The sequence below is a fragment of the Chelmon rostratus genome, chromosome 13 (assembly GCF_017976325.1).
Source record: "Chelmon rostratus isolate fCheRos1 chromosome 13, fCheRos1.pri, whole genome shotgun sequence".
In the NCBI taxonomy this organism is placed as follows: Eukaryota; Metazoa; Chordata; class Actinopteri; order Chaetodontiformes; family Chaetodontidae; genus Chelmon; species Chelmon rostratus.
Genome location: NC_055670.1, coordinates 2,764,770 through 2,788,581, shown reverse-complemented (window position 1 = coordinate 2,788,581; position 23,812 = coordinate 2,764,770). Strand labels below are relative to the sequence as shown.

Sequence of the window (23,812 nt, the reverse complement as noted above, 5' to 3'; positions counted from 1 at the left end):
TTAACGTAAGCCAGCCCATCTTCACGCACCACAGGACGATAATGATTTATCAGCAGTCAAGTTTTCTCTGCTTGGACGTCAGCGTTCGATGACGATCCGGCACATTCATCAAAGAGAAGATTTCCGCTGTTTCCAGTATCATGCACCCTTTTCACACAAGACTAGTATTAGTTTGGGATCCTAATGAAATTAAGAGATTTACCCCCCCATGTCTCTATTTGATGCAGCACATTTGCACAGGATAAATCTGCATTTTACAGACGAGATCCCAGGGATTATCTCCCAGTGCATTTAAAGCGGTCTCTGTGCTAAGGAGCTCGATGAGCCCCCTGGACCAAGATGCTATCAGAGCTCTTGCTCAATAATAACTTCAGCTGTGACCTCCAAAAATGCACCCGAGGAGGAAGGAGTAGAAATCCTAATGAAACTAAGTGGGTAAATAAGCAGATAAATACTGTAAAGTGCTGAGGAGTCAATTCATATCAAACTATCAGACTACATCTTTGTTCTGCAAAATTAATTTGCAGTGAAACTTCCACTTATTCTAATTGTTTGTTATTGCAAACAACAAGACGACTCCAGGTCACACTCCTCATGTGCTGCAGCTCTACGGCTGACAGTCCCTGGTGCAGATAGGTAATTTAATGCAGCTTGAGGTAAATTATATAAAAGGGAATATTGTCCCTTAGCTGTGGTTGTCTTCTCCATCTATATTTCCCTGCAGCCCACCATCTGCTCAAAGTCTGGCTTCCCCAAACAATCACGGTTATCTCCATTATCTTTGCTAAGCAATCCCATACAGAGGATTGAATGATATTTTTCTCAAAGTAATTCCAAGAAAATAAACGTTTCTGAGTTTAGTGAGGACAAAATAAAAGTAAGTTGGATGACAAGACTTTGTCTAGGCAGAGTGAAGCACACAGACAAGCAGCCAGATGGAGCTGGCACAGTCCATACTGCCAAGAGGGCACTTTGGGGTCAGAGTGGATGTGTGTGTCTCGAGTTCCCCACAAGTACGAGGAAAACAAACGCCCCAGTGTACACATCTGTAAGGTCAAGGTTAAGTTTAGATTTAGGATTAGGACTACATTACAGAGCTGTGCTTCTATTGCTGGATTACTTTTCTGTCTCTTCCTCATAAGGATTGTTAATTAATGCAGAGAATAAAGTCTGCGGTTCACTTCAAGTGGCCCTGCGGAGTTTTCTTGTAAACAAACAAAAGTTATGTTTACAGTCTGTGCTACTCTCTGAAATATGCAGTGTGAGTCCTTGAGCTTTAAGAAATGCGTTGAATGCATTTCCTTCCTAATAAAACATTTTCAAAGCCGATTTGCTTTAGAAGCAGCATCGCTGACATGCATGCTGCCTTCTCCCCTGCCTTTGCTGGCGCACTGCTGAATATCTCGGCACGTTACCGCCACCTATAGATCAGTGGAACAGTGCGATGTCATTGTTAGGACTGCGTGTTGCATCGCACATGTGCGTACATGTGTGTGTGTCATAAAGTACACTGTAATATTTCAAATGTAAAACTTTGAAGTCATCACTGTTTATATGTAAATGAATTGCTTGTGTGGTTTAAATTTGATCTGTGGAGATGATCAAATCCACTCACTGTGTACATAATATCTACAAATGTTTGATCATCATAATTATTTATTCACAATATAGCTTTTATTTTTTCAGACAAAAACACAAGGCAAAAACTACATTGGAATTCAAATACAGTGTAGACATAAAGCAGGGAGGGCTGATGTTTGTGAGAGTGAATGAAGTCAGGGACGGTCCTCACTAACACAGTCACTGTTTTTATATTACGTTGTGTTATGTGTTTATTAAATGTGTGTTAGCGGCCTGTGGACTCACCAGCAGAGACCTCTGATTTCTGTCGTCCTGAGCTGTGGAGGGTCAGGTACAGCCGGCTGTTGCTGATCTGCAGCTCCAGTCCCTGGGGCTCCGGGTTCAGCTGCACAGAGAGCAGCAGCCCGTCTGGGTTCCACGTCCTGAACTGGAAGCGAACAGAGAACCCCCCTGCGGCAGATGCTGCTGACGGAAGCGACAGAAAGCTGCTGCTGGAGCTCAGAAAGGTGCAAGCCACCAGCTGGGGCTGCGAACACGAGAAGGTCACGTTGCCCTGCGGGACGACAAACCCAAGGACGGAGATTTACATGCGTCCTCAGCTACATGTTCGAGTAAGCTGGTGTCATGGGAAATTCATTGTCTGGAAATAAATGTTGATGTGCACAGAATATGCAAAGAACCATGAGCAAAGCTTTGACTTTAAGTAACCTTTAACCAGCTAAACTGAGCCAGTTGTCAATTAACCATCAGCAGGAGCTTCCATTACTTAAATGAAAAGATCAGTTCATAATGATGATACAAGTGGGCTGCCACATTTTTGCATAGTGTGAAAATGTAACCAATTTCAATTAAAACAATTTGACACTATGCTTTTCTGCCGAGAGCTAGATGAGAATATCAAGAGCAATCTCACATCTGTCACATGTCATAAGTGTTATCCAGGATTGTTCTCTTAGCTTAGCATAAAAACTGGCAACAAGGGGAACAGATTGGTCTAACCCCAAGGTAACAGAATCAGCCTTCCAGCACCTCTGAAGCTCAGTAATTAACATCATTTATATGTATATATCACCCCACGTCTGGCATGTTAGTGAGCTTTTGAACCGCTGGTAGACAGAGCCAGGTTAGCTTTCCCCGTTTCCAGTCTTTGTGCTAAGCTAAGAGAACCTGTTGTTGGGTTTAATTTCATATTCAACATCCAGATGTGAGAGTGGGATTGAGCTTCTCATCTAACTTTTGGCAAGAAAGAGAATAAGCATATTTTCCAAAATGTCCCAAAAGTAAAATATTGACAAAATAATTCAAAGCTATTTTCCATTTCTTGTGATTTAGCACTTCTCTGTAAACTTAGGACCAATTTTCTCTGCAAGAGTGATGAAGGCCACCCGATTCAGAGGCTGTCGAAACTCCAGAGTCAGCAGAAACGCTCGATCCGAGAAAAATGCATGAAATTCTTTCGCTCCAAACCACCAGGGCAGAGCGGGCAAATAAAAAACATTTAAGTTTACATTTCAGTTTAATTCTGCACCGCGCTGAGGTTTGCGTTAGGTACATCTAAACACACACTGGTCGTGTCTGCTAAGGTCAGAGTCCCATCAGCCCCGGTGCCTGCAGGGCAGCACAGAGCAATCACAGCTCTTTGACTCTCGATGCGATTCCCTCCCATCAACCTCAGGGAGATAGCCCCATTGAAATTCCATTACAGCTTCCATCATGACAGTCTCTCTCCACCTCCCTGCTTCTGTTGTCAGTAAAGGCCTTTTAACGCAGCAATCAGACCTTAAAGGCAGAGGATGTCTCAGATGAGAAGTGGCTTGTGGCTGTTTGGCCGACCAATCTGATTTGTGTGGGAGGCTGGCTCTCCAAATGAATCCATTCGCGCACTCGGACTTAATGATATAGTTGTTAGGATCACAATGGGAGTCATGATTGTTTTCACATTATTCTCTCCTTCCAATGTCTGACCAGAATGCCTTAAATCTGACTGATCAAATATTGTCACAAATCAGCCGAGAGAAAAATGTGAAACCTCAGAGCGAGGAGGAGTTAAAGTAAAGCATCAGTCTTAACTGCACAAGCAGCATGGCTGTGGGAACAGAAATGAAATCTATTGGTTGTCAGTCTGCCATTTTAATCCAGACACAAACATCTCAATAACTATTAGATGGATTGTCAGGACATCTGGCACTCACATTCATTTCCCACCTGGCACCTTTCAGTGATCTAGCGCCATCATGAGGTCAAAACTTGAACACTGATTTACTGTATGACATGAGCCAAAGCTGCACTTTGTGCTCGGTGCTAATTAGCCGATGATAACATGTTTTTTTTTTTTTTTTTTTTATCATGCTAGCATGCTGATATTAGCATTTAGCTCGAAGCATGGCTGAGCCTGCGTACAGCCTCATGGAGCTGCTGGCATGGAACACTTGTCAGCATTAATGTTTTTGTGCTGAGTCATGAAAGAAAATTCCCTGAATGTCTCTACAACCTGTTTTATTTTTGCTTTGTTTTGGCCAGTGTTCATATAATTCACTTTAGTTTAACCAAAACATGTTCAAATTGAAATCAAACACGTAACATTGCAGACTGTATTGTGAAAATCTACGCAGTATAGGACAAAGCTGCACCAGGAAAAGGTTCTGCAATCATCTAAAGGTCATTCACAGACAACCCACAGCTTGCAAACTGCATTTGGACACTTGCCTGTATATAAAGGGCTCTTTTATTCATATACTGCTGGCTTTTCACTTCATTCTAAATCACTTTATTCACATGATATATGTACTTGAAATAATTGCCTGAAAAGAGCTGGCTTCTTGAGTCATTTACTGTAAAAAAAAAAGCTTAAGATGGAAAGAGGATGGCTCATGGGTCATGATCCTAAACACGCCACAAAAAACCTCAACTGGCACAAGCTGAAAGTTTTCATGTGGCCCTCCCCGTCCCCCATCAACAGTCAGTGGACAGACCTCCAAAGAGCAGTGCAGCCAAGATGGCCAAGAGTCTTACAGAGCTAGAAGCTTTTGCAGGACGAATGCGCAAAAATCCCTCAAATAAGAACTGAAAGACTGTTTGCATGCCACTGTATGCTGTGTGTGTGTGTGTGTGTGTGTACACTGTATTTATGCAATATATATACACACTGTTTCACTTGTCTCCTTTTAGTGTGCTCTCCCACTTTCTCTCTTTAAATATCATTAAATCCATTTCCAGGATCTCTGCTGTGTAAGATGGCTTTCAAATGGCAAAGTGCTTTCTCACATCTCTGCGCTTTTAAAAGCAGTAAATCTATTCTTGGAGGAGAAGCACAAGGACTGTACCGAGCTCCAGGAAGTCATTTGGACAGACTCAACCTGGATCTGTGGGGGAAGTTGAAGGTTTTTCCTGAACTGGCACAAAGAATATTCATCTTTGTTAGCAACAGAGCGAGCCAACAGGCCGATCCGTTGGCTGGCACTGGCTCAGCACACATATATCTGTGTATATGTCGCTGTAAAGTGAACAGAAATTGTCACAGAGAAATGCGTCACTATTGGTTTTCATCAGAGAAGTTTATTTTCACTTGTTAAACATCTATCTCACTACATTTCTTGGTGATTAGTATTCACATGTAATATTATCCTTTAAGTTAAACTGAATATAAGCTGATATATTGTTATCAGATTTTAAAAAAACCTCAACTATTGATCTATATTTGGCTGAGAAATCTAATATCAGTCTGATTCGTTCTAACTGAAGCTCTCCAGGAAGATCTGCCGCATGCACAGCACATGTGCACTGAAAGCGCGTGCCGCACTGCCTAAAAATGGGAAAACTCTCCACTCACCACGCTGTGTATCTGGGGCTTGCGTCTCTTGGCCAGGTCAATGATATTGATTCCGTTGTAGTAGAGGTTTTCCATGCAGCCGTGGAAGTTCTTCCTCAGAAAGGTGCCAGGTTTGCCAGGCAGTGGGATGCCTCCAAAACTCAGCTTTGACGAAAGGAAAACGGAAGAGGCAGACTGCTTAGCACTGGATGCAGAGATTGACCCAATACAGTCACATAATAAATGATATATAATAGTGAAAAATGAATGGTGTTTTCATTAGAAACATATAAAATGAAATTCACATTCTGTTCTGTATTTTACTGTACGATTTTACTGTACCACCAACACTTTATAATCTATCAGCAGTTACTGCATGAACAGCTGAGCCCGTGATTCAGCATGTGGCAAAACAACACCCACTCACTCGATCCACTCTGTGCAGAGACTGCATGGATGCAGCATGTGTACCGCAGGTCTGGAGCTGTGTTTCATGGTTTGGTGCACGTCCTTTACTTCCAGCAAAGGGAAGTCTTAACGCGACAGCAGTTTGGGGAAGACATTTTTTCCTTTTTCAGCGTGACAAAGCCTCCATTCACAAAGAGCGGCCCTTAAAGAGACAGTTTTCTGATCTATGTGTGAGGGAACTTGGCCGGCCCGAGCAGAGCCCTGTCCTCAACCCTATCGAGCACCTTTGGGATGAACTGGAACTCAGACTGTGAGCCAGGCCTTATCAGCCAACATCAGTGTTGTTGCTCTGGTGTCTGAATGGGAGCAAGTGCCTGCAGCCGGGTTCCAAAATCTTTTTGAAAGCCTTCCCAGAGGAGTGGAGGCAGTTACTGCGGCAGATTAATGTCCGCTTTGGGATAATAGTCGGTGCATCTTGCTGTAATGTCTGGGTGTCCACATACATCTGGTCGTCCAGGAGTAATTTCAACATTGGCTGCAATTGTGCAAATTGAAACTGCACCTTCGAGGGTGATATTTTTTAAGAGCTGACCTTTAGCTAAGCCCCGCCCCCTTAGTTACCGCTGCTACGCCTGTCAACCTTTGCATGCACACATGGCATAATTCTGGAAATCGTTTAAACTCTTCACACGCAGAGAACCGCTCTGAGCGCCCCATGCATACCACTCCTGTTGAGAAATCTAAAGCATGACAGGCCTGCTGTGCCTCATTAAGGCTGCAAACAACTGTGATTGGATAATTGCTGCCTGAGGGAGGGGTTTAGTGCACAATCAATGGGTCTCCAAAATGACTGCGAGAGGGCACATCTCATACCCTCTCCTGCAAGAATATGTTTTGGAAGCGGAATAAAAAGAAGTATACAATGTTTTTAGAGACTGACGATCCTCTCGGCAGTCTGCTATTCCTTTGAGAAACAAAAATAACTCATCGCTGCTACTTTTCTGGTTCTTTTTCCGCTGTCATTCATTACAGAGATGTAATTTCAAAACATTCGCCTTCCCCAGGGCTTCCATACGCTAGACTCTGTTTAACATGGTGCTCCAAGGCTTATTACGAACTCCTCATTTCATCACTGCGTTAGTAATGACAGGTTGTCTGGCCCTCACTGGATAAATTATAGACACGCTCACATTTACAAGGCTGCTCTTGCTATATCACCTCCCATTTATGTAATTCAATCATCGCATGAACTCACCTCGTAGTCCACCTCCAGTGAGTGTCCTTCTCCTTTGGTTTGGAAGTGCTGTGTGTGGGAGTCCACCGTGAGGTTGACCTGCTTGTTGAAGCGCTCTATATGAACAGAGTGCCAGTGCTGGTCATCCAGCAGACTGCCCACAGTGACGGCGACGCGACCGCTGCTGAACCTCAGCCTGCTGTCATCTGGAGAGACACAAAGGAAACAGCACGCTGAGCAGTTTTCCACCTTCCACAGCGAGCCTGGAAATGTGTGAGGGCGGATAGGCAGCGCTCGAAAACACCAACACACACGATTAGCGTGTCCAGTCCATGCCCCCAGGTGACGGGTGCTGGCATGTACTGTTTAAATGGTTGTACAGTTAATGACCCTGTCCACAGAAAAATAAACTATTCTCATTCTTATAAACACGTAACTGTTGAAGTCATTAATCAGGAAAAAAATGTCAAAATGATTACCCTCTTTATCTGATCTCTTTTTAATAGTGTTGTGCCTCTGCTTGGAAAACAGCAGTCTTACTTGAAGATGCTCGATTTTAAGACCTTTGGTATGTTGTGGAAAAACTCATTTCTTGGTGGAAATGAGGTGATATCGTCCCCTATCATCCCAATCATGAAAACACCCACCTCAAAGTGCACCTCCTCCCAAGTCTTCATGCCTTCTCAATCTGGCAAAGATTCTCAAAATCACCACGAAGACACACTTTTTCTGCGAGACACAATTCTTGTAGACATAAAAAATTGATTTTGGAGGGAGAGTTCTGGAAAGTACCTAAGTTAAGGTAGAGGTCCAGTCTTCCTCGGTGAAGCTCCAGGGTGATGTAGTCTCCTCTCTGCCCCTCTCCGTGCAGTAAAACACCCTCGGCCTGATGGCTCTTGAACCGCAGAGAGATCACGTCCTTCACTGTTGACATGGACTTCTGGTTGAACCGATACAGCAACGAGCTTCTGCCGTCAAAGTCTGCCACATACGACTCTGAAAGAAGACCAGAATAACTCCAGAATCAGTCCTGCACACTGGACTTCCAACGAGTTCCAAGAAAACGGGCTGCATGCTGGCACTATTTTTAAAAAGTATTTACTATAGTGTCATGTTTTATAGGACTGCTTCCACAATTTAGCCCACATCAGTTTGGATTCATATAAAAGCTTCCATCAGAATGCACTGAAAATATTACATATAGAATTGTTAAGAACTTTGCTTTGTACAAGATTTTTCAGCAGTGTCCTGTTTTTAAATTAATATGTTGAAATGAAGTATTAACAAATCAGCTTTGCATGTTAGAGACTCATTTTGGATTTATTTTAAAATTAAATACGAAAACACAAACGATGTTTGCTGCTGAAAATACTCTTTACTTTTGTGAAAACTAATCTCAAATCTCCGTCAAATATGTGGGATTATATATGAAATGGAAGAAAGATTAGAGAAACAAAATAGAAGAGAATAGATCAAATATAAGTCTTTCTGTGCAATTGTACTAATAAGAAGGAGAAGAAGAAGAAGGAGAGCAACAGGGCACTAAACAGAGGAGTTATGTGAAATGATAAAGCAGATGACTGCAGCCGTTTCAGCAGCTTCCTGTTGTGATAAGTCGGGGTGGGTGATACCACAAAATTGGTTTGGACATGCCATTTGATTTAAAGCACAACACAGCCTCTGGCTGCAGTAATTAATTTCAGTGTAGTACCAATAATTCATTAAGCACCACTATCAAAACAATCAAACAATTACAAATGGAATTAAGTAACAGTGGGCACAGCGTTTGCACAGTGGGGTCAACAGCAAATAACGGCACGGGTCAATCAGTCTTTGCACAGTGTGTCGTGAGACATGCAGCTCGCTGTTTGACTCTGTGCTGCCACACTGCAGCAGTGCAGCCCACGTGGGGGGGTGGGGGGGGCATACTCTGTCAAACTGCTCCGATCATGGCATAAAAACCAGCCACCTGCCCAAATGGAGGGAATCTCAGTCTGTATTACAATCTCCCTGTTTCACTCTCGTTCATACGCAGCAGGTGAAGAAATCATCTGAGATCAGTGAAAAGTACGGAGGCATCATCCTGCTTCAGAGGGACCCCCCTCTATAGATTACAGTCTGTAATGCAGCAGAATGAGCTGCGTGGCATGTTACCTGCCTCTGTCTCCTTCTCCGTCTGACTTGGCAGGTTAGCGCTTCCCCTGTAACCAACGTCATTCATCAGTAATTCATCCTTTCAGGTTACATACGTAGGCAGACGCATGATATCAAAAATAGACCGACCAAAGCGGGAAGACGGAGGCGGTATTAGTTTTATACCTGCTTATCCAACATTAATACACTCCACTCCTGCGTGGTGGTTGGACATCATAAAACTGACCACTGTGGGATATTCTGACTGTTTCACAGTGCATTAATTCACTGGCTCATCTAGTTAGTGCTGCTTCACAATGCGTGGGAGAGTTGTGTCAGTGAATCCCCATTATATGGATTTTATAGAGGATTGCTCAGGACGTAAATGTTCCTGTGTGTGTGAGCAGCATTTCTTTTATCAGCTGTGCAGTCGCAAAGGTCTCGCCGTTTAGCTACAGAAATGCGAAATAATGGAATCTTTAGTGATTCAATCTTTTAAGATCATTATTCCTAAATAACAACTGAATTGTGTTATTTTGAGGATTTAAAAAAATGAATGAAAAAATCATTTCATTATCTTAAGTTAATTCACTCAGCGTTACTTAGCGTTAAGGGGAACACGCACTGGTGTCATGTGATGCGCTCAAAAACACCTGCACAGATCCAAATATTCCTGCACAAACCCCACATGAATTATTAATCAATTAATCCCACATCCACAAAATAATTCTACAGCTACACAAACTTAATTACACATTTAAAACCTTTTTTTTTTGTTTGTTTACACATTTACACATTCAGATACGTGCATACATGAATTCGTATTAATTGGCCCACTTGTGTTATAATAGTGTCAGCTCTAAAGGCAGCAGGATTACTATCAGCAATGTGCAGACCAAAGCTGCAGATGACATGTTTTTACATTATCTGTCTCCACTTTGTGTGTTTGTGGTCGGTGCAGTCGTTACTAATCATTCTGTACTTTGCAGCAACATCTATTAAGAAAATCCTCTCAACGCTGTGTCTTATTTGTAGCTGCTAAAGAAAGTTAGGAGATAACACACGTTGCGTGTTATCTAAACCGGCACAGACCTGTCAGAAGAAGAACACAAAGAGCCTCAAAGATCTCAAACCTGCAGTCACATTCCCTCTCACTGTGAAAGGATGGTGCCCATGTTAATTGTACGAACAACAACAGAAACCCGCAGCATCACCAGATGTTGCAACATTTGTCTTAATCTGCCGTCTTAGAGGATCTAATCTTCAAGTTTTATTCTGGAAGTGCTGAATGTGAGATCACTGCAAATATACGTTTCACACCCTGGCTGTCGTGTTTGTGATTCATCATTTGGCTGCCGTCTGGGGCATCAAACAGCGTGTTAAAACCGAGTCAGGAGAAAATAGTCCTCATTACTCTCCATCAAGAGCGTAGCAGCAAAGCCGGATGTACAAATGAACAAATCCTTCTAGGTGGTGTAACTACAGAGGCTTGATGTGGAGACTGAGTGCTTTCAGAGTGTGTATTAAGTCCGACGTGTGTTACTCACTGTAGGAGCAGCCGTACACCTCGACTCTGAGGCCCATCCAGCCACTGGGGTTCCAGTCGCGAGGGACAAAACGCAGGAAACGTGTTCTCACCGGGTGGGACAACTTGTTCTGGACGACGGCCTCCGAATTCACATTCCCGACAAATCTCTGCAGGAGCACAGGGGGACAAAGACTGCGGTTATGGCGGCAGCATAACAGTGATGTAAAGCCAGTGAGCAAGGCGCCACTGGGAAACAACAAATGACCTGATAGTAAGCCAGTAGTAAGATTTTTTTTTCACCAGGGAGTAGGAAAATCATTTTTTTTTAGCTGAACACTTGAAATATAAGCAGAATAAAAATCAAAATCCTCAAATAGCACAGACAACAGCAAAGTGCTGACAAAGCAAAGCCAAGGGCAACGTCTTCTTCCTATCCTTGAACATACTACTTGACGTGAAGTGATAAGAATCATTGTGTGGTGTAGAAATATGAGAATATCCGTTCAAACAGGTCCATGTGAGGCAGCCGGGGGCAGAACAATTCACCCTGCAGAGCTCAAAACAAAGACCTCGGAGGACAGCGGTGAGATGGCTTTCCTCTTTCTCTTTTCCAGCCCTCTTCTACTTTCAGTTTGCACCAGACAAAGCCAGGGGACATAAACAGAGAGAGGGAGAGGGAGATGGAGACAGAAACAGAGACAACCTCTCCTCTTAAATGACTGATTACCAGCTGCTTCACAACAGACTCTGGGCAGGTGACGTAACAAATCAATAAGTAATCGTACTATAAGGAACTGAAAATATAGATCAGTGACAGTGGGGCTCCAGGGTTTTGTGAATAGTCCAACGCAGACAGACAAGGCCAATAATTCAGCTTTCCACGGCAACACAATGACCACCGGCACCAGCGACCGTCCGCCGCAAAGCAGACGCGGCGCTGAATGCATCAGGATGCTGCCTCTCGGTAGATAATCAAGGCAACTGCGCGACCGGTGAGGCTGTTATTGTGATTTATGCCGCCGCTTTCCCATTTTCAGCCATTTCCTGAGCGGAGCCTTGTGGCTGAATCTTAACTCACGTACGAGCCAGGCTTATTTACACATGCAGAGTAATTCACGTCTGCACAAGAGGGATTAACAAATGGCACTGGGGCTTAAACATTTGGTCAAAGCAAATGTATTACTTTGGCGCTGCAAACAGCCTTCGGACCAAATGAAATAAGAAAAACACACGGGCCTAGACACGCGTGTTCCACAACACTCGAGTGTTCTGAACGCTTTCAGCCCAAAAATCTGATGTAGCTGCTCGCCTTTTATTGGAAATCAGGCTGATGAAAACTTGCCGCTGTGCTTGTCATACAGGGCTCTCGCCATGACCTTGTTATTTTCAGGCTTTTTGTGAGACACACTGCGATAGAAGACTGTTTGATTGCTCTGCATTAAAAAGCTGTAAATCCCCTGAAATGTGATTTCAAATGCTCGGCATTATTTAATAACATATCCATATAAAACGCTCCTGACTGGAGTGGCAACGATCAAAATTAATATTCAACATAAAGATAAGCTTAGTCATTATTTGCTGGTGACAAACTTGGCTGATCTTCTCCATCAGGACTGTGTGGGTGTGGTTTGTGGTTTGTCAGTCTGATTCCCATGTTGCTGAACTCTGATTGGCTAGTGGAAATGCATGACATCAGCTTTTTCCACGATGACAAGAACAGGAACACAAAAATGTCTCAGGTGAAACAACCGAAGCGTGCTGCTCAGAGTAAGAAAGCGCTCGGTTTACAGGGAAAACACAACTCACCATCAGAATCAAGCGACATGTTCAGTGGATATGCTTGTTGTACAGCTTGTGAAACCTTGCATCTTATTTTTTTTCCTAATTATTAACCCCGTCTTTCCACTTGACTCTGAGCTGAACGTCTGGAAAATCTAATGAACCCAATTAACTCTGACACAGGCTGCAGTGCAGCCATCCTAACTATCCATTAGCTAACAAAACCCAGACGCATCATGATGAGTCATTAGTATTCAAGAGCAATACCAACGTCGCCGAGGCTGTCCTGAGCGATGACGTTTGTTTTTTTTCCACTTTGGAAAAACTTGCTACAGAACATCCTGTGCGTTCAAGCTGGGAGATGAAGTTAAGTCTCGGAATAAATGCCTGAGGGTGCTGAAGATTTTCCAGAGGTCCAGAGGACTGAGTTCAGTCCTTATCCACATAAACAGCCCTAACCCCACAGTGACTTCATTATTTCTATTTATGTTTCTGTCACTGTGTAACAGCCTCTCTCCTCATTCATTAAGACTCTTTACTCTTCCTCTCCAGTGATGAGCTCCCTTGAGTCAGTTTTCCTTTCTGTTGCATACAGCTCAGGCACATAGGTTTATTTTAATCAGTTCACTGGGGGATAAATCCTGCTGCCAGCGATGAAGACGATAGAGTATGTCCAAAAAGGTCACTGGCCGGTTAAACGGCCTAAGGGAACTCACGGTGAGGAGACAGCTACGGGGGCATGACCTTGCCATGAGAGAAAGTACTTCAGCAATCCCCGATCACCAGTCAGTCAGCGAGACGTCTGTCTTCTCTAACAGAGGGCCTTAAACATATCTGCTCAACTTTACCTAATGAGTTCAGCTTTGGGTTCGGCTAGACGAAGGTGTTGTTATATCAACACGCTCCAATGTAAAACAGGAGTGTGCCGCCACGCTCGCAGCCCTGTGAGGCTGCATGGTGATGCTTGGAGCTACATGTTAACATCGACGTGGCAGCTGTCACCACCGCTGTCCAGGGTGTTGATTCTGAGCTGTGCTGGGTATTCCACCGCGCTCGCACCACTGGCTCAGCCCTGTTAGCTGGGAGGAATGGGCCGCGGCCCGCCCGATCACCTGTTCATCCTGCAACATGTACAGTCATTCAGCTCCATTTTCCTGGCATACTCTGCCTTTCCTCTGTAGAGATTTTCTTACGTCTGACATTACACACGGCATGTTTTCTGGACTTTGGTCCTGTTACGTTGACAGGCAACATTTTCACAACAGCGTGCACAACGCTGACCATATCCACCATCTTAGATTAAGATGTTGGCATGCTAACATTTGCTTTTTAGCGAATGGCAGTAGTTTCACAATATTTGGTCATAAACAAAAGTATTGGAAAGACTTCAGTGTTGATGTGATGGTAGTTCTATGTAAAAGTCAGACCATTACACAAGTTTTTATAATTCAACCTGTGGAAACCTTGAATATCTGCACAACATGTCCAGGCAATCCATCCTATAGTTGTTGAGATATTTCACTCGAGAACCTCATGGTCAAAGTCATGGGATTGACACTTTTTTAGTAATTTGGATATTTCAGTCTGGACTGACACCACCATCCCTTGAATGAAAACGATAACGGGAGGAGAAAATTACTCGGATGAAGCACGAATTATCACTCGAGCAAACATATTAGAATCCTTGTTATATCCCCATCTACCTGAGGAGTTTACAACCACGCAAATCACTGTTTAAATTTCCCCTTAAGGATCGATTCACAGCTGAATTAAAAAAAAGGAGATTTTCAAATAAGGCTTACCCCTCAAGGATAATGACAGTAATGTAGACCCAACGCATTCTTTCCACAGACACAAGTCGTTTTCATCATAATTAGCTTATTATGAGCTTGTAGAGTAGCGCCTTCCTGTTGTTTCACATGCTCCTCTTGTGAAACAGCAGGCTTTGCTCAGAGCAGACTGTTTGCAGGTACAGCGATGTCAATACCTTTGTTACTGAGGTAAGAAAAAACACAAACAAGGGAATCACTGCAGGATTTAGAGAGTAGTAGGGAGTAGTTAAACAAAGTGTTTGCACAGGAAAAAAGGTTAGACGGATTTAGGTTTTACTAAATGTCAAAGCCTATATGTGATTCAATTTACATTTTCTGTGTTTGTACTTGTTTTTGAGTGTCTTAATACCCAGCAGTGGAGCTTACGCATGAGGACGTCGATGGGTCAGTAATTCTTACCAAAACATGGATGTGGAGCACGATTTGTCCTAATACTTCTCTGGAATCATCATCAGGTAGAATTAAACAGCATTTCTACAATTGCACAATGTACGCCCAGCTTCATTGATCATGTGTGTGCGTATGTATATATATAAACATATAGTATATATATATATTTACTACTGGGCGGATTTTCAATGCCATGCCCTGGAGATGCCAGAGGGACGGTCGATCTTTAGCTCAGTTTGTTACAGAGCTAATTCTTCTATGGATCCAATTTGGCTCGGCATTTGCTCAGAGTGGCTGAGCTATAGCTAGCAGCTATATCAACAGCTGCTGCTCTCTCATTAGTCCCCCTGAGTTCAGTTTCTGGCAGTGAGCCGTTACCTTTGAGCTTCACTTGTTAAAATGCCAGACGGATGTGAGTTACTATCAGCAAGGTCTTGGTGAAAGCGTTAGTCAGTCAGCTTGGGTGTGAGTTTCATTAGAGGTTGCAGACTAATTGGCTGCCATTCTTCCTGCAATATCTTTAAGTCTAAGTTCCCATGAACACCAAACAAGAGTGGGGAGGCACATGGTTTGTATGCATTTAATACACATGAGTAAATATAAAGCCCAGTTCTAATGCACGCCGAGTTTCAGAGGATGATGCCTGTCTTGACTCCTGTGATACATCACTGCGTGTAATTTTATGATTTGAAATATGACAATTTACTCTCTTTTCCCGATCTCATGGGTACACGTGTTGACTCGTCTTCTCACTGCACAGCAGCATCACTTATGCAGACATAACCACTGCATGAGGACTGACACTGCGTGGAAGAAGCTGCAGCTGTTCATCAGGATATTTCAACACGTCCATGACTAGATAACACATAAAGGATCTCAGTGGACATCACTCGAAATATTTCATAGTATTTGTGGGGAACGGGACACTTTTTTTTGGCACTACTTAAAGTTATGTTCCTTGTTTACATAAATAAATGCAAAACTTTTGCCAGATGGTGCATTAAATCCTCTTCGGCGGCTGGTCTGAGCCACCAGCAGACTTAAGGCCCCACGCTCATGAGGGGCGCCACAATGGCCAATTTACACTCATGAAAACCTCTGCTCATAATGCTGAGTGTTTAAGTGCTGCTTGTTGTTATATTTCAACCTTCCATTAAAAAGAAGGAAATATTTGCACATTTGAAAGTTGAGTAATTGTTTTTGAGAGTAAAGACATTCCTTATAGGCTTTTTAGTTAAAAAAGAAAAGAAAAGCTGGGCACAGTGGCCTTCAGTAAACATTACTCAAACAGAGGTGTGAATAGAGGATTGTTGGGGGCTAATTTCAGTCTTGGATGAATCCACATTAAGTCTTTTAGTGACAGGAACATATAAGTGAACACAGTGTGAGTGAAATGTTTACATTCCAGTTCCTCAGAGTTAGAAGATTCAACGTCATGATGTTTTATTCCATCTTTGATTCCTACATTCTAGTAGGTAATGCATTTTTAAAAAGATGGAGGAAGGTAAATAATTAAAAGCAACACTACACATAATGTTCATGCCCACATTTCTGTGGATTTCAACACAATGAAAAAAACAAAAAAAGACCACTTTGCAGCGGTGGGCAGCTACACTCTGTGTTAATTGGACTGCCAGGCAGAAAAAGTCCCAGAAAAACAATTTAACATCTTGGAGCAGCCCTTGACATAACTGGGGCGAACACAATAAAGAATTAATGACATGTGCCAACATAAGGCTATTTTCTTAGACCTTGAGTCCTTGTACAGGCTGACATAACAAGTTGTGACATTACATGGAGGACCAAAAAAACAGTCTAATGATTGCCTTGACACCGGACGCTTCCCACACCTTGAAATGTGTCGGAAAAAGTGAGAGGATGTGTTATCTCGCCCTGACCTGCAACGTCATCAATAGATTGGTCCAGGGAGAACGGGGCATGAAAAATGGATGATATCTCATGTCATCACGGAGAGGCTAAATTTAAATGTTAATGATCCGAGCGTGAACACAAAAATCCTGCAGAGAAGCGCATGAGTGCACCGGCGTCGCAGCTTTATGCAACAGCCAAATCATTTCCATTCTTTTTGGATTCGCTTGTCAACAGCACACAGTAATTCACTGACTGATTCAAATTCATCCAGAAAGCTGATCAAATGAAACATCCGTGAGACTCACCCCTACACCGTCCTCGTGCCTGTACTGTTTCCAGGCCCGGCCCGTGTCGCTGTAGAGCAGCAGGTAGCTGCTGACCCAGTCCCAGCTGTCATACCGTCCCTGTGTGGCCACAGCCGTCACCTCCATCTGCTCCCGGAGGTCCACCTGGAGCCAGGGCTCTTGATCAGTCACCATGGGAGACCAGCCCCCCGCTCCTGAAGGAGGGCAGAGGCATGCAGTCAGAGGGGTTCCACTGACCGGCGATATTGTCGATTAACAGTGGATTGCTGTGGTTTCTGTCGCCACTGGGCTGTGATTGCAGAGACGCGTAGAGTCCTGATGTGTACACAGGGAGTGTTTGTGTATGAAAGGCTTCAAGGTGAGGGGGCGCTGCCGGCGCCGCAGTGGAGGGCCTCGGTTATTGACAAATAGCTGATTCATTTTGAAATGTGTACAGCTTTGCCCGAGAACTTATAGAGAGCAGAATCCTTGTAGCTCAACAAGCCAGCCTGCCTTCCACATTGTACTTCTGTCATTCCCTGAAAACTAAAACCTGAAACTTTCTTTTCTTTCCATATTATAAGTTACCTGCTAGTGATATTTCAGTAACTTTTCTACAATCAAAACTAGAAAAAAAAGATACTGTTGTTTGCGTTCATTCTTCGTAGCTCTAATTAGGTTTTGATGGCACACATGACGTATGTTAAAGCTCATGGGAGCATTTAAATGCTATTTATTCAATAGCAGCTTCCTTTTACCCAAGAGGCTCTAAGTATCAGAGGAGTAACTGAGACTAAGGAGGCAAAAGATGATGACAAAACAAGCGTCCCCGTGCATTTACAATCGAATCAAAGCAATCAGTCTCTACTCTTTTCTTTATTACTGATTTGATATTTGAAACACAGCACAGCTACCTATGTGCAGCCATTCAGTTCAATTTGCTAATGCCCAGATAACCCCTGGCTGTTCTGGAATGGGTACAAGAGGAGCCAGTGCCCCTGTGACAACAGCCCCCTTGAGGCCCTGCTATAATGCAGTGATTCAGTGGAAGCCAGGACTTCCTTATTATCAGGACTTGTTGTCATTTTAACTAAAATGCTAAGTGGCTTTCTTTGCCGTGTACCAGTCACTGTAATTGTATAACAATATTTTGAAATTTAGATTGAAACATAATTTATTTTACTCCACCAGTTAATTACACCTCTTTCTCATCTCATTTGTCATTTGTTTCAAAATCAACCCATATGATCATTAGAAAAATGGTTACTATGAGCGTTTTGTGGTCTACTACCTCTACAGCTTGGGCTAACTGGTAACTGCTGGTGCAGCAGGTGGATGGTGCATATCTGAAGCGTGTAGAAACACTGAACCCGTGCAGGAACATCCGCTCTTGTACTCACCATCCCTTCTGTTGAGCTTGGCGTTGTAAGCAGCATAGCTGACGGAGGACTGAGAGGAGCTCTGGAAGGATGACTGGGGTAACGTGGACACCAGAGGACCATTGCAATTATCTGTAAAAGAAAACAAAGACAAAACATAGATAACCCAGAGGCAATTAAAAGTGAAAAGGCATGTCTGTGTTTTTAAATGTATTTGCATATGTTCATGTTTGTATTTCGCAGGCACATCTGACAGGTTTCACTGAATGCCACGCTCAGATTTATTCAGCCGACATAAATAATAGAAAACGCATCCCTGAGTAGTAAAACATGTTGGTTCAAAGTGCATCTTTACCTGTCGGTGGTTGAGTTTTAAAGCAAGGAGTGGAAAAAATAACAGGGCTGCCTCACTTATCCAGTTCTCCGATACCTCAAACAGTCTATTAACCCATGCAGTGACCCTTGAAAATAGCAGAGAAAATTCTATGCCTCCCTTTGTGTGCATGTGTGTGTTCTGTCTAATCCCACAGTGTGAGATTACATCACGTCCAACAGGCGGGAACAGATTAAGAGTCCAGTGATCTAAGCCTGTCAGTCTCATCTTCCTCTGATCCGCCCCGCCCGCCACAATAAGAGCAGCGAGTCACACAACAACAGAACCTCTCCGCCGCTTCACTTGACTGCAGAGCTGCATTAAGGCTCGTATCTGGGAACGTAATGAAAACTGGCACCAGCCTGATTACAATTATCCCTGTACTCTCTCCATCAGCATGCAGTTCACCCCTCTGAGTGCGAGAGGCTTTTTGTTTTTGGATGCCATTCTACTTCAAGTTCAGATGGATTCTGAGCACATCTGGAGTGGCAATTGGCCATCCATCTGCTAGACAAGAGCACAGCAGAACTGACAGCGTGATCTCGTTCTCCTTTTAGGCGTCCCACCGAATTCTGACTGACCTGATTTGACTGCTCTCTGATCGCTTGCCAAGAGATTTCTCTAATCCTGATTTCAAGTGTGACTAAAGTGGATCAAGCTGTTTTGTCCAAGACTCAAATTATGGCTGAGCTGCAATGCAGCTGCAGATGTTCATCGGGGAAATGAGAACAGTGGCATGCCATCTCTGCACTCCACTACAAGAACTGGGGTTATTATGCAAGCACAGCACTCCTAATCTATCACAAGTCTTCAAGATCCTACTTTAGATTCCTAAAGGATAAACTTCATGCTCCCAATCTCCCCTTCAATCTGTATCCATCCGTCCTTTCCCGCACGATGCATCTCTGACTGAAACCTCACTGATACTGGGTTTCAACTCAAAAGCCTGGACAAGCACTTTGCTCCTTCATTCAGTCCAGCTTCTGCATGAGCATATGCAGCCATATGAGCCCAGGTGAGACCATCACAGCTTAGAAGAGCTGAAACCAACCAACAACGTATTGATGGTCCAGCACATAAAGCAACATGTTCTCAAATGGACAGGTGATGTACGGTGCCAAGTGAGTGCAGAGAAATGTGCAAAATGTGTGTCTTATAGACCCTGCTGTTGTTTACAGATTTGGTCTTGAGCCAAATGCCTGGCTGTCAGTCAGGAAGACTTATGGATGGAAGATTTGTCTGCAAAGCTGCTCCTTGGCCTGTGGGATAACTGAAAATCCTCTGAAGCTGACTCACGATCTCTATACAAGGCTCAGGGGCTTGAATCTCCCAGCCAAACGAACCCAGATGTGCATCTGAACGCGTGGACATAAACACATGCACGCGACTGCCAGCCGAGAGGGAACACTTAATCTCTCTCGGAATCATAAGTGCACACTGCTATAGAGCAAGAGCTTTCAGCTTCAGTCACACGAGTGCGAGGATGACCAACAGCGGGCTGGCCCAGAAGTGTCGTGTTGACACTCTGGGGTTGTCAGCGCGGCAGAGGTTATCACTGGCTGTGTTCGCGATAAAAATAATGGATGGAAAAGAGCCGCGGCTGCACACTCACTGCAAGCTGCACATTTAGATTCGTCAAACTTAACCTCAAGTAGTTTTGACTGAACTCAAAATGCTGTCAATTCAAATGCATTTGTGGTTCAGAGTCAGTGCGTGGTAGGATAAGGCAGGTGTTAGGCCACAGTTTCTGCATGCAGACCCAAATCGACAGTGCTTATGTTGATTGGTTCCTATCGACGACATAAACCTCTGAATGTGGCTAACATCCAAATCGCTCTGTGTCTAAAAGGTGCAGCACCCTCCTGAAACAGCTGGGCGCTGTAGTTTATGGCAAAAGTTACTCAAACAAGTATGTATTTCTTTGGGACTATTTTCAGCTGTGGATTAATACACATTTGGCGCTATAGTGAGTATGTACAGCGCTGACTATTGGATTTGGGATCAACTAAAATTAACCACAGTGCCTTCATTTACCATAATGTAGGAACACGTCCTGGTGCAGCTCAGTGATGTGTGGTTTTTTAGACAACAATAGAGCTCTATGGCACGGAGGAGTATGTTGCAGTGCATCAAGCTTGGTTACTGTCAGGGACCCAGCGAAAAGGCAAGAGGACAAAGGTGTAAAAAAAAGGAACTTTTCTTTAATAAACTGATAAACCAGAAACAAAGTAATTCACATAACTTAACTAGAAAAGTGAGCAACCAAAACACAGGGCCCAAACTCAGAAGGGAGGTCAACTAAACAGTACAAAAACTAAAACTTCAACTTAACATAATCAACAAGTCCTGCCACAAATGACACACCAGGGGATTATATAGATAGGGACTAGTCCAAGACAGACACACAGGGGACCACACCAACATTAAATCTAAGACCTCCAACTACTTAAAGATACTCAAACTGATAAACAACAACAAAGCAAAATAAATGATGAACAAAGAAATAATCAGCTCACAGTAACTAACACAAGAAACAACAAAGAGATTTTAAACCAATTAACCAAAACCAGCCCCTCCTCCTTCCTTCTCCCTCGTGGTTCCTTCCACTTCCTGTTGAACGCCCTTAAAAAGCCAACTTCTTCTGTTTTTCCAGCCTTTAGCCCGAGCAGCTCAGGAAACAAAAAGGTAAGTATTACTTTGCAAATAAAAATCTATTTTAACTAAATTGTGTGCAACCAAATAGAAACTGACAGGAAAAATAAAGTGTACTGTATGAACTCAAAATACTATGTGTGGTGTCATTACTTGAAACGTTTGTGTAAAATGTGATAAATAAAGAAATACTACCACTGATGGGCAGCAGCTGATGCGGCCGACACAGTTCACAGGCAATAATTATTAGCAGCATCAATACTATCTTGGCTTGACGTCTTTTCACCAGATTTGTTGACAAGATGAAAAACATACAATATTGCCATTACTATCCTTTCATTTAGTAAATAAAAGATATCCTCCTCTTAACCATTCACTGCCGCAAACGCAATTCGATTCAGCGTGAGCGTTCACTCTGCTCGTTGGTCTGCTAGATGCTCATCAGTCACTCATCACAATCAAAATGTATCTCACATGGAATGAAAAATCTGACTTTGAGAGAAAGAGTCTTTGAGTTGAGGGAAGACCGTCAGGCATCAACGGGTGAAAGAGAAAAGCCGTTTGTCTACAGGTTTCACGTTGAGTCAGGAGAACATCAGATCCTTGATACCACCCACACATCATTCTCTTCAATGCAGCTACACATTAGCAATCTCAGTTTGATTTGCATTGACCGAAGCCATATGCCTTTTTCCAATGCTCTCCTCTCCTCATTAGCAAGCCCGTCTTAACCTGAGTGCACAGCAGATGCTGCTCCACAAAGAAATCAAACTCAATTATCACAACAAAGTGCCATTTGTAGCACACATGGGATGGATATTTTAAGCTCGAGCTGCAGCGGCATAATCGCACCTGAAGATGACTGCACGCCCCGACCAAATAAGCGTGGCTCACCAGATACGAGGAAGCCTGAGTTTCCTTGGATATCAAGTCTCAGGAAATGTACAAACAGTTGAATATGAAAAAAATGCCAAAGGGATTTCCTAAAAATAGAACATGCAATAGAGACAGGGTAGAGCAGGCTTCTCAGCCTGACCTGATCCTCCTCGCTGGGTGGATCAAACCCACGTGATTAAAGTTACAGCGGCAAAACGTGAACGCAGCTCACGTCTCACATATAGGGCCGAGGCATTCAGCATTCTGATTAGTTACAGACCTTTGAGTCCTGTATCTCTCCACCTCTTTCACATGAAACAGAGTATACTTGTTGTTGTTGTATTTTGACTTTTACTAAGGTAAAGTATTAGTATGCGTCTTGAATAAAAGCAGCTGATCCACAGCACACAGGCGTTTATGTCGGTCATGGCCATGAAACATGGATCTATGTGCAGTATGAAAGTGCTTGTTTAATGCTGCATCCCCTGTGGAAGAACGCTACCGCAGGTCCTTTATTCCATCGGCATCCTCACTGTTTAACTCAGCAACATTTAATTTAACGCAGCACTGTGCTGATGCTGCTTCACATCACAACATCACACGTCTCTTTTCTGCATCCACTCCATCTGTGAAACGTGTGCAATGTTACATGTTTTACTGTGATTACATATTTTTATGGTGCAAAAGTGCAGCAGACATTGTATTTTATTATTCATTTCTTACTCATGTGCAATTCAAAATTTCCCACTGTGAAATTGAGCCATTCTTCAGAAGGCAATATTTTATATTCGCTTTAGGATATAATGCACATAGCCTGTGTAGCTGATTTTATTTGTTATTGTCCATTAGTTTCTTTTATCTATTCTCCTTTTTTTTCTTGCTTTCTTGATCTTTTCTTAAATGAAAACAGATGTTACAGTTTTTCTCAGTAGCTTCGGCTCATTTCTCAGCTCATCCTTCACAATCGCAGATCGCTGAGCGCACTTCTAACAGCAGCGCACAGCTGATCACCTGCAGTAAATCATCTCTCAAAGGTAAACATCTATGTTATTAAGATTTATTCATTTACACGTCAGTGCCATCACAGTGACAAGTCCATTTTACACACGAGGTAGTCAAGATGCTGCCATGTTGTCAATTTAACAGCGTGCTCTGTCGAGTATTTCCCCAGGTAAACTATGGCTAAGGTCTCGATGACAATGATTGAAAATGCGCATGGCTGCACTTCTTCTGTGTGGTATATATCCATTTCAACAGCACAAAGTTACATGTTGCTGTATGTGGGAGACTGTAAGAGATTTGACAGGATTCATATTTACGTCTTTATGGTTTGTACTGGAGTTTGTTGTCAGACTATGACCCTGCAGTAAAGCAAGTGCAGCAAAGAACCAGGGAAAAAATGAATAAACACCCCCTAGCCAGAAGGGCACATGCAGCGCTGTAGGGGAATCACAGTGCAGGATTTTTGCACCTCCTGACGCTCCTGTCAGGCCACAGCGATGCAAGTGTGAGTCATTTTAGAGAACTGGTTGATCATTGGTAGATGTGACGCTTCACACATTCCCCGTCATTAGCAAAAGTCAGGATTCACCTGCAAGCAATTCATCAATTCAGGACACATAAAAAGTCTAATAGAAATGTACAGACAATATGCTTGACAGATTAGCACAACTCCTTTAACCA

General features: G+C 43.2%; 1 protein-coding gene across 1 annotated transcript in view; it reads right to left on the bottom strand.

Moving 5' to 3' along the window:
- The window catches only part of LOC121615845 (contactin-associated protein-like 5), a 71,707-nt gene that overhangs the window by 37,319 nt on the left and 10,576 nt on the right, over positions 1 to 23,812 (bottom strand). Inside the window, exons 2-8 of the mRNA XM_041950315.1 lie at positions 18,250 to 18,360; positions 16,871 to 17,064; positions 10,712 to 10,859; positions 7,824 to 8,027; positions 7,053 to 7,237; positions 5,411 to 5,554; positions 1,867 to 2,134 (exon numbers count right to left, since the gene is read on the bottom strand). Of these exons, the coding sequence (XP_041806249.1) occupies positions 1,867 to 2,134; positions 5,411 to 5,554; positions 7,053 to 7,237; positions 7,824 to 8,027; positions 10,712 to 10,859; positions 16,871 to 17,064; positions 18,250 to 18,360 (1,254 nt within the window). The remainder of the gene's footprint in view (positions 1 to 1,866; positions 2,135 to 5,410; positions 5,555 to 7,052; positions 7,238 to 7,823; positions 8,028 to 10,711; positions 10,860 to 16,870; positions 17,065 to 18,249; positions 18,361 to 23,812) is intronic.